The 15,471-nt window shown below is 40.1% G+C and overlaps 1 protein-coding gene across 3 annotated transcripts in view; it reads left to right on the plus strand.

The window, feature by feature from the left end:
- Positions 1–208: 208 nt before the first annotated feature.
- The window catches only part of SRPK1 (SRSF protein kinase 1), a 90,121-nt gene continuing 74,858 nt past the window's right edge, over positions 209–15,471 (plus strand). For 2 of the 3 annotated variants that reach the window (XM_059938827.1, XM_059938828.1), the window contains exons 1-2: positions 209–281; positions 810–870. In XM_059938827.1, coding sequence (XP_059794810.1) covers positions 269–281; positions 810–870 — 74 coding nt within the window. In that variant the 5' untranslated portion in view covers positions 209–268. Of the gene's footprint in view, positions 871–15,471 lie in introns of all 3 variants that reach the window. The other variant, XM_059938826.1, reaches the window with a different exon arrangement.

The following is a 15,471-nucleotide window of genomic DNA, read 5'->3' on the forward strand; positions in this document are numbered from 1 at the left end:
AGGCTTCCAAGCTCGGTTCTCAAACACCCCTTGCGTGTTCATCCTCGGCGTTCTTTCCTTCACCCCTCCTCCCCCATTCTTTGCTGCGCCCCCCCTTCTCGGGAACAGGTGGTAGGCTCCGCGCTCAACGCGCAGGCGCGCGCCGTCGTGGGCGGGGCGGGGCGGGAACTGGGGGGCGGGGTGTGCGCGGGCTTGGTTTTGGGCCGCGGCGGGAGCGGGAGTCACCGCCACTGGAGTGCGCAGGCGCCTGGCAGTTACCGGTCTCGCCATGGAGCGGAAAGGTGAGCGGTGGAGCGGCCTCCGCCACGAGGGGCAACGGCAGCCGGGGCAAGGCCCGGGTCAACGCCGGGAGCTTCGCCTAACCGCCGCCGTCCGGTCCCCGGGCGTGCGGCGCCCCTCCACTGAGGTGGTGCCGCCCCTCACCCCCCGCCTCTGGGCAGCCGGTCCGCGCCCCTCAGCTCTGGCGTCCTTCCGCGCCGGCAGTCATTGCCTCTCGTTCCCCGCCAGGCCGGCCCGCCCCTTGGGGCCACTCCAGGGCCCGGCCCTCGGCAGGCGAGGCCGACCCCCGCGCGCCAGCCCCCTGACCCGGCCTGAGCCCCTTCCGGCGTGCCCCGCCTGGGCGCTGCTCTGCGCTCCGTGGGCCGCCAGTCCCCTGAGCGGCCGCCTGGCCGACGCCGCGGCGCTTGCCCCGGAGCCGCCCCTCAGGCAGGCCCCGCACCCGGGCCTCGCGCCCCTGCTGGGTCTCCACCCTCACCTTGGTCTCTTTCTTTCATCCCTATTCGCCCTTCATCCATCCCTCTCTCCTGCAGTGCTTGCGCTCCAGGCCCGAAAGAAAAGGACCAAGGCCAAGAAGGACAAAGCCCAGAAGAAGTGAGTCTCGCGCCCCAACATCCCTTCCTTTGGATTTGCCCCCGCACCTCTTCTATGGTTGCACGCCTTAAACGTGCATCGGGTTTGGACACCCGGCGGCCGCAGCCACATGGCCTCGGGGCGGCCGAGGAGGGTAGCGCCCCGTGAACCATGTGGGCGGGAGCTTCTGTTGGTGGAGGCCAGGTCTGCGTCTTAGCAGCCCCGCGCCTTCTGGAAAGGGCTGTTGGGAGAGGACCGTAGCCCGACCGGTACCTTACCTTCCCAACTCCAGAGAGGAGGCACAAGCTCCCCGAGTTTGAGCCTCCCCACGGAGCTGGTAGATCATTATCAGTTTGCGAACCCTGCTCTCTATCCATACCTGCTTCCCAGCGTCTTAATTTGCCTCCTCCGTCTGCAGGGTAGGCGGCAGGGAATTCTTGAATGAATTTTCCGTATTTTGGTCTGCTAGCCACACGCTCCCTTTTATAGAGGAGGGCATGGAGCTTTCCCCTGGGTTAGGCAACTTCCTGAGCCTGCAGGCGCCTGGCCTTCCTTGCAGTGTGCAGGCAGCCCTCTGGGGTATGCAGCCGGTTTCTGTTGCTGCTTCTCTTTTCCCTGAACCTCAAGTCCTCGCACTGAATGCAGATACCTTCTGGAGTGGGCATCACAGTGGTGACGGGGAAGTTCTTTAGCCAACGCTGTTGCTGATTCTGGCTTGGTGTGTTAAGTACCACTTGCCGGTTTTTATCAGCAGGATGCAGAATCGTGGTTTAGCGCTATTGTGGGAAACACAAAAGTTGGTCAGAGCGTCATAGAAACGCCCAGTAGAGGGCTTCTGCAAGTGAGGCTTAGTCTGAAGAACTTTTATCTTGTGCTCACATTTAATTGCAGAGGACCTTGGAAATTGTCTTTTAGACAATTTGTACTCAGAAAAAAATGCATTATTTTCATGACACTTTTCCATTTCCTTGGATCTACGTGGAGTTGTACACCATCTAAGTCTTTCTGAGCTGATAAAACTCATTTCAGAGGCTTTCCTAGGTTTTCTTTCTGAATGATGATACAAGATCCTGGCATGTGTGCGTGTGTGTATGTTTGTGTATTGTTTTTGGCAGCTGCCTAATGTTTCAGGAGAGCAAACGATGACTTCTATCAATAGAGCTAAAGTGGTAGGTGACCTCACCTCTTGCTTCATTTCTATCAACTGTCATGAAATTTTTTATTTTGTGAAGTGCTTGGTAACCAGTGCATTTAAATGTGAGTTTATATATGTTTGTGTGCGTATTTAATTTGCCTCTTGATTATCCATGTATGGATGATTCAAAAACCAGTTTTTACTCCCAGATTGGTTTAATGGAAACAGCCAGGAGCTAACCTGGTTCTCCCGTGCAGTGGGAATTTAAATGTTACTCTCTGTGTGTGTGTGTGTGTGTGTGTGTGTGCGCGCGAGCGTGTGTGCACAGCCTTAGTTTTGTTACTCTCTGTGGAGCTGATAGGAATGTGTTATAAAACCATATGTTTTCTGCTGATGTAAGGAGGTGGTGATCTTATTATTCACTGTATTATTTAGATTTCATCTGTCCTGGTCTCTCCACTTGGAAATTAACCTTGATATTAGCCTGAATCAGCCTGTAATTTGGGAGATAAATATGTATGGGTGATCATATACTTTACTTTTAACACCAGATATTCATTACTTTGGATTATCTATTTATTTATTTATAATAAGTTTGTTCATTTATTTTTGGCTGCGTTGGGTCTTTGTTGCTGTGCATGGGCCTTCTCTAGTTGCGGCGAGTGGGAGCTACTCCTCGTTGCGGTGTACGGGCTTCTCATTGCGGTGGCTTCTCTTGTTGCGGAGTACGGGCTCTAGGCACGTGGGCTTTAGTATTTGGCTCTCGGGCTCTAGAGCGCAGACTCAGTAGTTGTGGCGCACGGGCTTAGTTGCTCCAAGACATGTGGGATCTTCCCGGACCAGAGCTCTAACCTGTGTCCCCTGCATTGGCGGGCAGATTCTTAACCACTGTGCCACCAGGGAAGCCCCATGGATTATCTGTTTAGACCATATGCTTTATTTGTAAAGCTGAATATATGTAATTTGGATTATCTGTTACTCCTTCATTCACTACTGTGGGTAACCTAGAGTCACTTGTATAAAAGCAAGTGAGTAGTACAGATAATTAGTTATTTTACTGAATATTTCATCTTGTACAACTTTGACTCCTTGAACCACCCCCATTTACTTATAGTTTCAGAGGTGCTTAATTTTTTATTTTGTCTTCAATTAATAGTTTTTCTTGATAATATTACTTTTTCTTTTTTTTGGTTTCTCCAGCCTCCTTTTAAGTACTTGAAATGTCTAATTAACTTGGTTAGAGTACTGTGTCAGAAGTTCAAGCCTCACCTGTCTCAGGTAAATTGACTCTATTCCTTGACTCTTGACTGCACTCCTGACTTATAGTCATTTTGCAAAAGCAAGCTGCTAGTTACCAGGAGATCAGTCAGGGAGAAAGTCTGAGGAAGAAGGTGTGATAGTTTGGTCTTTGGCGTCTTTGGAGTGAGTCAGATTTGAATTCTGATTTTGCCACTTTTTAGCAATCTGACCTTGGATTACTTAGTTAAGGAAACAGTCTTATATGTTATGACTGGTAGCTCAGTCATAATGAAAACTCATCAGGACTTGAAGTTAAAAAAAAAACCAAACATTTAAATGAAAAATTTTAGAAATTTTGGATGTACAACAGTAAATAACATCCTAGTAATTTAATCATGGTGTGGAACAGGTGGAAAAGATTTTCAGTCCCCTGATTTTGTAGATCTTAAAACTAGAATCTACATACTTTAACTAATATTCCCATGGAGCTGAACCTGTTTGTAGCAGTGTCAAAACTGGAATCCAGGGCTCCTGCCTTCCAGCTCAGTGCTCTTTAGGATTTGTTTCCTTTGGGTTCTTTTACTGTGCTGAAAGATCTGACTTTGGGGATTTTTAGTTGTCTTTAGTAGTTTTATTTGAGGAATTCCTTCTCCATTTCAGTTTTTCAGACACTGTACTCTTATTTACTAACATTAACTAGTTGGTGATAATCTCTATTTTACCTTACAGATAAGGCAATTGAGATTTGCCAGATTACTCCCCTAGAAAATTTAAAGCTAGGTTTCTAACCCAGATCTGACATACCCCAAAGCCCTGGATACTAACCATTGCTGTCTCCAAGTGACAATTCCTTTTGGTGTATCTGAGAACAAATAAGAATAGCGGCTGAGTGAACAGAGGCTTCTGAATAAGGGACCTCAGGACGCATGGGTGTTTAGGTACACTTTCATGGCCCATTGGGTATGTCTCTTAAAGGGTACAACATTCTAGCTCCCTTTGAGCATTCAGTTTTCAATGTGTATATCAAGAGCTGTGTGCCTTTATCTGTTTGTCATAGGTTTTTATAATTTAAGACAATTTAGGTCTGCTTTTTTTTTAAGATTTATTATTTATTTTATTTATTTTTGGCTGCATTGGGTCTTAGTTGCAGGACGTGGGATCTTTGTTTAGGTGTGCGGGCTTCTCTCTAATTGTGGCGCACAGGCTCCAGGGCGGGTGGGCTCTGTAGTTTGTGGCATGCAGGCTCTCTAGTTGAGGCACACGAGCTCAGTAGTTGTGGCATGTGGGCTTAGTTGCCCCATGGCATGTGGGATCTTAGTTCCCTGACCAGGGATCAAACCCACATCCCCTGCATTGTTAGGCAGATTCTCTACCACTGGACCACCAGGGAAGTCCCTATGTCTGCTTTCGAAATTGTTTCTATGGAATATAATTCCAGAATGGATTTCATATCTAATAATTTTACTAAGATAAAGGGATTGAGAGGTGGGAAATGGGGGTGCAGTTTTAAATAGGGTGATGGAGGACACATTGATAAGGTGACACTTGAAGGAGGTAAATGAAGGGCTGCTCTAGGCAGAATATTAGGAGTGGGAATATTCTTCTAACTCCTGCTTAGCCACCAGAACTGGACAGTATTACTTGAAAAAGCTTCCCAGAGACGGTAATCTATAAGGTATCTTGTTTTAATTTCTTTTATTACTAAAAAGTTGACCATTTGGAGGATATATTTATTGATCTGCTACTATCTTTTGTCCATTTTTATGTTGGATTGTTGATCATTTTCTTGATCTTAAGAGCTATTAAGAATATACCTTTTGTTATGTGATAGATCTGTATTTATCAGCTTGTTAGCCTTTCAAATTACATTTATAGTATGTTTTTGACATAAATTGATTTTTTAAAATGTGGCTTATCTATTTCTTTGCTTTTTACCTTTGAAATTTTTGATGTCAACTGTCCTATGTTTAAAGAAAGTTGCATTTTTAACTTTGTGTGATTCCATTAAAGTATGTACTTTCAAAATTATGTACTGCTAGAATTGCATTTTAGAATTGCTCTTAGAAATATTTTCTTGTCCTCTTTTCTTTCTCAGTAAGTTTATGTACGTTAGTAAATTTTATTTGCATTAGTGTTTCTTCTACAGTGAGGCCCAGAGGCTTGCCAGTTTACCATGTTTCTTTAGATTACTACTTGAAACCAGCAACTTATTGAAGTGCTAAAAGTGGTGGGTGTTTAGGAACTCCTATATTAAAAATGAAAAGACAACTCACAGAAAGATAAACAAGTTGAAAAGGCAGAGGGCTATGTACCAGATGAAGGAACAAGATAAAACCCCAGAAAAACAACTAAATAAAGTGGAGATAGGCAACCTTCCAGAAAAAGATTTCAGAATAATGATAGTGAAGATGATCCAGGACCTCGGAAAAAGAATGGAGGCAAAGATTGAGAAGATGCAAGAAATGTTTAACAAAGACGTAGAAGAATTAAAGAACAAACAAACAGAGATGAAGAATACAATAACTGAAATGAAAAATACACTAGAAGGAATCAATAGCAGAATAACTGAGGCAGAAGAACGGATAAGTGACCTGAGAGACAGAATGGTGGAATTCACTGCCATGGAACAGAATAAAGAAAAAAGAATGAAAAGAAATGAAGACAGCCTAAGAGACCTCTGGGACAACATTAAACGCAACAACATTCACATTATAGGGGTCCCAGAAAGAGAAGAGAGAGAGAGAGGACCCGAGAAAATATTTGAAGAGATTATAGTCGAAAACTTCCCTAACATAGGAAAGGAAATAACCACCCAAGTCCAGGAAGTGCAGTGAGTTCCATACAGCATCAACCCAAGGAGAATCACGCCGAGACACATAGTAATCAAACTGGCAAAAATTAAAGACAAAGAAAAATTATTGAAAGCAGCAAGGGAAAAATGACAAATAACATACAAGGGAACTCCCATAAAGTTAACAGCTGATTTCTCAGCAGAAACTCTGCAAGCCAGAAGGGAGTGGCATGATATACTTAAAGTGATGAAAGGGAAGAACCTACAACCAAGATTACTCTACCCGGCAAGGATCTCATTCAGATTCGAAGGAGAAATCAAAAGCTTTACAGACAAGCAAAAGCTAAGAGAATTCAGCACCACCAAACCAGCTCTACAACAAATGCTAAAGGAACTTCTCTAAGTGGGAAACACAAGAGAAGAAAAGGACCTACAAAAACAAACCCAAAACAATTAAGAAAATGGTCATAGGAACATACATATCGATAATTACCTTAAATGTCAATGGATTAAATGCTCCAACCAAAAGACACAGGCTTGCTGAATGGATACAAAAACAAGACCCATATATATGCTGTCTACAAGAGACCCACTTCAGACCTAGGGGCATATACAGACTGAAAGTGAGGGGATGGAAAAATATATTCCATGCAAATGGAAATCAAAAGAAAGCTGGAGTAGCTATACTCATATCAGATAAAATAGACTTTAAAATAAAGAATGTTACAAGAGACAAGGAAGGACACTACATAATGATCAAGGGATCAATCCAAGAAGAAGATATAACAATTATAACTATATATGCACCCAACACAGGAGCACCTGAATACGTAAGGCAACTGCTAACAGCTATAAAAGAGGAAATCAACAGTAACACAATAATAGTCGGGGACTTTAACACCTCACTTACACCAATGGACAGATCATCCAAACAGAAAATTAATGAGGAAACACAAGCTTTAAATGACACAACAGACCAGATAGATTTAATTGATATTTATAGGACATTCCATCCAAAAACAGCAGATTACACTTTCTTTTCAAGTGCACACGGAACATTCTCCAGGACAGATCACATCTTGGGTCACAGATCAAGCCTCAGTAAATTTAAGAAAATTGAAATCATATCAAGCATCTTTTCTGACCACAATGCTATGAGATTAGAAATGAATTACAGGGAAAAAACCATAAAAAACACAAACACATGGAGGCTAAACAATACGTTACTAAATAACCAAAAGATCACTGAAGAAATCAAAGAGGAAATCAGAAAATACTTAGAGACAAATGATAATGAAAAGACGATGATCCAAAACCTATGGGATGCAGCAAAAGCAGTTCTAAGAGGGAAGTTTATAGTAATACAAGCCTACATCAAGAAACATGAAAAATCTCAAATAAAGAATGTAACCTTACACCTAAAGGAACTAGAGAAAGAAGAACAAACAAAAGCCAAAGTTAGCAGAAGGAAAGAAATCATAAAGATCAGAGCAGAAATAAATGAAATACAAACAAAGAAAACAGTAGCAAAGATCAATAAAACTAAAAGCTGGTTCTTTGAGAAGATAAAAAAAATTGATAAACCATTAGCCAGACTCATCAAGAAAAAGAGGGAGAGGACTCAAATCAATAAAATTAGAAGTGAAAAAGGAGAAGTTACAACAGACACTGCAGAAATACAAAGCATCCTAAGAGACTACTACAAGCAACTCTGTGCCAATAAAATGGACAACCTGGAAGAAATGGACAAATTCTTAGAAAGGTATAATCTTCCAAGACCGAACCAGGAAGAAATAGAAAATATGAACAGACCAATCACAAGTAATGAAATTGAAACTGTGATTAAAAATCTTCCAGCAAACAAAAGTCCAGGACCAGATGGCTTCACAGGTGAATTCTATCAAACACATAGGGAAGAGCTAATGCCCATCCTTCTCAAACTCTTCCCCAAAATTGCAGAGGAAAGAACCCTCCCAAACTCATTCTATGAGGCCACCATCACCCTGATACCAAAGCCAGACAAAGATACAACAAAAAAAGAAAATTACAGACCAATATCGCTGATGAACATAGATGCAAAAATCCTCAACAAAATACTAGCAAACAGAATCCAACAACACATTAAAAGGATCATACACCATGATCAAGTGGGATTTATCCCAGGGATGCAAGGATTCTTCAATATATGCAAATCAATCAGTGTGGTACATCATATTAACAAATTGAAGAAAAACCATAAGATCATCTCAATAGATGCAGAAAAAGCTTTTGACAAAATTCAACGCCCATTTATGATCAAAACTCTCCAGAAAGTCGGCACAGAGGGAAACTACCTCAACATAATAAAGGCCATATATGACAAACCCACAGCAAACATCATTCTCAATGGTGAAAAACTGAGAGCATTTCCTCTAAGATCAGGAACAAGACAAGGATGTCCACTCTCGCCACTATTATTCAACGTAGTTTTGGAAGTCCTAGTCACGGCAATCAGAGAAGAAAAAGAAATAAAAGGAATCCAAATCGGAAAAGAGACGGTAAAACTCACTGTTTGCAGATGACATGATACTATACATAGAGAATCCTAAAGATGCCAACAGAAAACTACTAGAGCTAATCAATGAATTTGGTAAAGTTGCAGGATACAAAATTAATGCACAGAAATCTCTTGCATTCCTATACACTAATGATGAAAAATCTGAAAGAGAAATTAAGGAAATGCTCCCATTTACCATTGCAACAAAAAGAATAAAATACCTAGGAATAAACCTACCTAGGGAGACAAAAGACCTGTACGCAGAAAACTATAAGACACTGATGAAAGAAATTAAAGATGATACCAACAGGTGGAGAGATATACCATGTTCTTAGATTGGAAGAATCAATATTGTGAGAATGACTATACTACGCAAAGCAATCTACAGATTCAATGCAATCCCTATCAAATTACCAATGGCATTTTTTACAGAACTAGAACAAAAAAATCTTAAAATTCGTATGGAGACACAAAAGACCCTGAATAGCCAAAGCAGGCTTGAGGGAAAAAATAAGGAGCTGGAGGAATCAGACTCCCTGACTTCAGACTATACTACAAAGCTACAGTAATCAAGACAGTATGGTACTGACACAAAAACAGAAATATAGATCAATGGAACAAGATAGAAAGCCCAGAGATAAACCCACGCACCTTTGGTCAAATAATCTATGACAAAGAAGGCAAGGATATACAATGGAGAAAAGACAGTCTCTTCAATAAGTGGTGCTGGAAAAACTGGACAGCTACATGTAAAAGAATGAAATTAGAACGCTCCCTAACACCATACACAAAAATAAACTGAAAATGGATTAGAGACCTAAGTGTAAGACCAGACACTATAAAACTCTTAGAGGAAAACATAGTAAGAACACTCTTTGACGTAAATCACAGCAAGATCTTTTTTGATCCACCTCCTAGAGTAATGGAAATAAAAACAAAAATAAACAAATGGGACCTAATGAAACTTCAAAGCTTTTGTAAAGCAAAGGAAACTACAAACAAGATGAAAAGACAACCCTCAGAATGGGAGAAAATATTTGCAAAGAAATCAACGGACAAAGGATTAATCTCCAAAATATATAAACAGCTCATGCAGCTCAATATTTTAAAAAAACCAACCCAATCCAAAAATGGGCAGAAGACCTAAATAGACATTTCTCCAAAGAAGACATACAGATGGCTAAGAAGCACATGAAAAGCTGCTCAACATCACTAATTATTAGAGGAATACAAATCAAAACTACAATGAGGTATCTCACCTCAGACCAGTTAGAATGGGCATCATCAAAAAATCTACAAACAACAAATGCTGGAGAGGGTGTGGAGAAAAGGGAGCCCTCTTGCAGTGTTGGTGGAAATGTAAATTGATATAGTCACTATGGAGAACAGTATGAAGGTTCCTTAAAAAACTAAAAATAGAATTACCATATGACCCAGCAATCCCACTACTGGGCATATACCCAGAGAAAACCATAATTCAGAAAGACACATGCATCCTAATATTCATTGCAGCTAACTATTTACAGTAGCCTGGTCATGGAAGCAACCTCTATGCCCATTGACAGAGGAATGGATAAAGAAGATGTGGTACATATATGCAATGGAATATTACTCAGCCATAGAAAGGAATGAAATTGGGTCATTTGTAGAGACGTGGATGAACCTAGAGACTGTCATACAGAGTGAAGTAAGTCAGAAAGAGAAAAAGAAATATCGTATGTTAACGTATATATGTGGAACCTAGAAAAATGGTACAAATGAACTGGTTTGCAGGGCAGAAATTGAGACACAGATGTAGAGAACAAACGTATGGATACCAAGGGGGGAAAGCAGCAGGGGGTGGGGGTGGAGTGTGCCAAATTGGGAGATTGGGACTGACATATAGACACTCATATGTATAAAATGGATAACTAGTAAGAACCTGCTGTATTAAAAAAAATTTTTTTTTCCCTTAAAAATGAAAAGACAGGCTGGTCAACTAAAATCTGGTTTTACTCTAGTTTTTAGACTTGGTAGAATAACTGCAGCAGGCTTTTTTGTTTTTTACCCACCTTAGGTAGACTTTTGCCTAGTGTTCCCCAGGTCTTGTCTACCACTAATGCTGGTTTGGGGACTAAGTTCATTTTTATATTGGCTGAAGTATTTTAATGCTTTTCTCACTGTAACTGAATTAATCCCAAGCAAATAAGAAAATTCAGAAAGCTAGGAGTTTTTTTTTTTAACTCTTCCTTTCCAGGTACAATGCAAGTAATGATTTAGCTAAACAGAAATAGATATCTAAATATATTTATAATCTTATGGTTTTTTCATCGAATTTAAGATGCTGTCGGTTTTTTAATTCACCATTTTATGTACTACTAAGAAAAAAAATACTACCAATTAACCTGATACACCATTTACTGTAAGATGTGTCTTGATTTCAGAGATGTAAAATGGGGGACATTTTCATGTTTGAGTTTGTGAAATGCAGTAATTCCAGGGTTGTGCAGAATTGGCAGCATGATTGTCTTTTTTAAAGCTTTGTTGTGGAAATTTTCAAATATGTATAAAATGAGAAAAAAAGGCAAAATAAACTTTCATATATCCACCTTAACTTCCAACAGTTATCAGCTATGGCTGGTGTTGTTTCATCTATTGATACATCTTCTCCTACTCCCCTCCATCTTATTTTAACGCAAACCCTAGACATTATCATTTTGTAAGATATGGACTCTTTATTTTTAAAAACATAACTACAGTACTATTATAACACCTAAAATTTTTTAACACAAGTTGATATCAAATATCCAACTTTGCCATTGTTTTAAAAGTCTCTAGTCTTTTTATCTATAGGTTCTGCATGGTTTTGGTTTTTGTTTTTTCTTTCTTTGAAAACTTTTTTAAATTAATTAATTTATTTCTTTTTGGCTGCGTTGGGTCTTCATTGCTGCGTGGGGGCTTTCTCTCGTTGCGGTGAACGGGGGCTAATCTTCCTCGTGGTGCGCGGGCTTCTCATTGCGGCGGCTTCTCTTGCTGTGGAGAACGGGCTTCAGTAGTTGTGGCACGTGGACTCAGTAGCTGTGACTCACAGGCTGTAGAGCTCAGGCTCAGAAGTTGTGGCACACGGGCTTAGTTGCTCTGTGGCATATGGGATCTTCCCAGACCAGGGATCGAACCCGTGTACCCTGCATTGGCAGACGGATTCTTAACAACTGTGCCACCAGGGAAGTCCCTGCAAATTTTTTGCTAGACTGCTTCATTGGTGGTGTTGTATACTTCTATCAGATGGCACCTACTGTCTGGTTGACTCTTTATTTGTGATGTTAGTGGCCTTTGATCATTGCCTAGATCCCTGATTTTATTTGGGGTTGCAAAATGGTGATATTCTATTATTCTTTAATTTATTAATTGTAATACTTGTGTAAAGAGAAACTATCTCTTCTGTTTGCTTATCTAGGGAGAGACTTCATGTGTATGACAGACTGGATAAATACTTTTCAGTTTTCAAAATAATGAGCTGGGTTCCTAGCATTCTCCAAAATGACCAATAAGATTTATTTGATTATGAACGCTCAGATTTAAACATATTTGTGGTTCAATCCATTGTAGTTTTGTTTTGTACAGCTTTATGGAGGTATAGTTTATATACCATAAAATTCACCTGTTTAAAGTGTACAATTGAGTGATTTTCAGTATGTTCACAGAGTCGTGCAACCTTCACCACGATCTAGGCAGTTTGAAATATATCCATCACCTCAGAAAGAAACGCTGTACCCATTTGCAGTCACTCCTCATTACCCCCCATGCTACCTGACCTCCAAACATAGGCAACCACCAATATACTTTCTGTCTCTATGGATTTGCTTAGGCTGGATATTTCATATAAATGGAATTGTACAATATATGGTCTTTTGTGACTGGCTTCTTTTACTTAGCATGTTTTTAATGCTCATGCATTTTGTAGCATGTATAGTTGTTATTTTTATTGACTGTCCTATCTTTGGCCAGTTGGAGTCCCTTCATGATGGCCCTTGAGTCATTTTGACTCAGCCTGAGGCATCTTTGATAGCTTTTTGCTATCTGGTATGACAGTTTGTCCAGACTTGTACATTTTCTGCCCCAGTCAAGGAAATAGACCTTTCTCTAAGAAGCCTTTTAGTGGGAAATGACGTTTGGAGATCACAATCTGGGCACTTAAGATGCTTATTTCTACTGAGTTAGTCATTGTTTCTAGGCCTTTTCTGTGGTTAATTAGGAAATAAGTTGTGTTTTTTCTCTTTAAAAAAAAAAGTCATGAGTTCAAGTTATACTTAAAAATCAAATTAAATGACCCAGGGACTTTCCTTATCTTCTTTGATTTTACATCTCTATCTCCTTTCTCCCACGTTGAAAACCCCAGTTCTCAACAGCACCAACATGATTATTCATTTTCTTTTCCCACAGTATAAATACAGAATAGTCTGAGAATGACACTGTCAACACTACAACCAATAATATGATTACTGAAGAAAGCTAATGATTTCTTCTTATTGTTCTTCTTAGGGCATAGTATTTCAATAGGGATGTAGAGTCAAATTACTGAATTTTAAAGTTACGTGAGCTAGTTCCTTGCTGTGTGATTATGTTACCACCTGGTACACAGATTCATTTGTTTAATTTTTGCTTTCATTTGACATCTTTGGCTTTTTTAAATCTTGTAGAATTTGGGTCATCTGTGTTCTTAGTTTAAAATGAATATTGAATATATAGTAATTTGTGATTGTGTTGATTTATTTTTAGAATATGGCTTCTGAAGCATACTATCAGTAAGCCAAAAGAGAATGGTGGTTATTAGAATGTATGGAGTGGGCTTTCTCATTTGTCCTGTGAGAAGATGAGTCGTGTTACCATATCTTCAGATTTTTTGAGAGACCCTGGAAATCTTTGCTTTTATGTGCTTCTCAACAACTATTTAGATTTTTTTTTTTTAACCATTATAACCATTATAAACAAGTTTAGGGGCAGGATCTTACAGCCTGCAGTTTATAATCTCTGCTGTAGAATCTTCAGGGTGAGAGTTAGTTACTAATTGGCCTAATTATTAGGTCTAATACTATCTCTAGCCCTTCCCCTTAAAGTTATAGTAAACACAGTTGTGGAAGAGATCTGTGGTTCTGTGTACCTCTTACTGGAAGATTAACTTTGGGAATTTGAAAAAGATCCATGCGATTAGCTATGAAGACCAGAGTATCTAGTTTTTCAACTACTTTAACAAGGAATGCTTTCAGAAAGTTGTCAGAAACCACAAAATAAGTTAAATATACTTTGTTCATTTTCAGAGAAGTATAGTAGCACTGGACACAAAAGTTAGTTGGCAGGAGCTAGATAAATAAAAATCATATTCATTTGTACCATGATGAGCCTTTGGTTATATAGATGAAGGTTAAGGCCAGGTATAATTCATTGCTATTGAGTAATAAATTCCTTGGTGGCTTAAATGCTTTGCATAATAGGTATTTAAAGATTGCTTATCAAAAAGTTTGAGAACATTTGATATACATTTTAACCACTATATAAGAATTGTCACCAGTATAAGAGTTGTCATCAGTGGCATGAAGTTTGGTGTTGGTACCATGAGTCATGTTGATGACCTTTATATATTATTTAATTTACTCAAATTCTAACTTCTTTGTTCTGAGTGATCAGGCATTTTAAACAATGCTACTCATTCTTTGGGGGTGGCCTTGTGAACTTTTGTTTCCTGAAATACTAAGGTGGCCTTATGTTGTAACTAATTACTAATATAAAGGTAATTTATGGGCAACTGTATCTTCTCATTCACTTTGTTCTTGATTGTGGTGCTGCCCTTCGGCCTGTGAAGGACCTTGAATGTCCTTTAAGCCAAGCAGTTTGACCACAGATGTCAGGTTCTGTCTATACATGAGCTTGGTGGCAAGCTCCCTTGATACGCTTTTTCTCTTCTATGACTACCTATGCCTTTGAGAATAGATTTTGCAGGAATTGTATGTTGCATATTTCTTGCTAGTATTAAGAATATAATGAGAGGGCTTCCCTGGTGGCACAGTGGTTAAGAATCCGCCTGCCAATGCAGCGGACACGGGTTCGATCCCTGGTCCGGGAAGATCCCACATGCTGCAGAGCAACTAAGCCCATGCACCACAACTACTGAGCCTGCGCTCTAGAAGCCTGCGAGCCACAACTACTGAGCCCGTGTGCCTAGAGCCCATGCTCCGCAACAAGAGAAGCCACTGCAATGAGAAGCCCGCGCACCGCAACAAAGAGGAGTCCCCGCTCGCCGTAACTAGAGAAAGCCCGTGCACCGAACGAAGACCCAATGAAGCCAAAAATAAGTAAATAAAATAAATAAATTTTTAAAAAATAGAATATAATGAAATAAATTAGCTAACTTATGCCCGTGTTGTAGGTGGAAGGATAGAATAGGTATATGTTTATCAAAAAAGAGCTTGTCTTCTTGAATCACACAGTCCCAGGTTCCAGCTTGCCTGTTTATCAAAATACTGGTACTGTTTATCAAATACTGTTTATCAAAAAAGAGCTTGTCTTCTTGAATCACACAGTCCCAGATTCCAGCTTGCCTCCAACATGGTTGTTGGATGAACTTGGACAATATCATTTGACTTCCTTGAGTCTGAGTTGCCTTATCTGCAGATGGCGAGATTCTGATGCTGAAATTGTACGTGCATGCCTACCTAGTTCAGTACTTAGCTAGGAGTATAGTGCTTTGGTGACTACTCCCATGCTCATGCTTCCTTCCTTAGCTAAAATGGGTTTACCCTTGACTTTTATGTAACATTTCTTACTAGTATTCATGTGTTGAACTAATGGTTTTAACTCACTTGTTGGTATTTCCTATATATATGTATCAGATCTAGTTTGGGTTAGAGTCCCTAAAGATCAGGGATCGTTTATATTTAATTATGT

Source organism: Balaenoptera ricei, chromosome 11, assembly GCF_028023285.1.
Source record: "Balaenoptera ricei isolate mBalRic1 chromosome 11, mBalRic1.hap2, whole genome shotgun sequence".
NCBI classification, from domain to species: domain Eukaryota; kingdom Metazoa; phylum Chordata; class Mammalia; order Artiodactyla; family Balaenopteridae; genus Balaenoptera; species Balaenoptera ricei.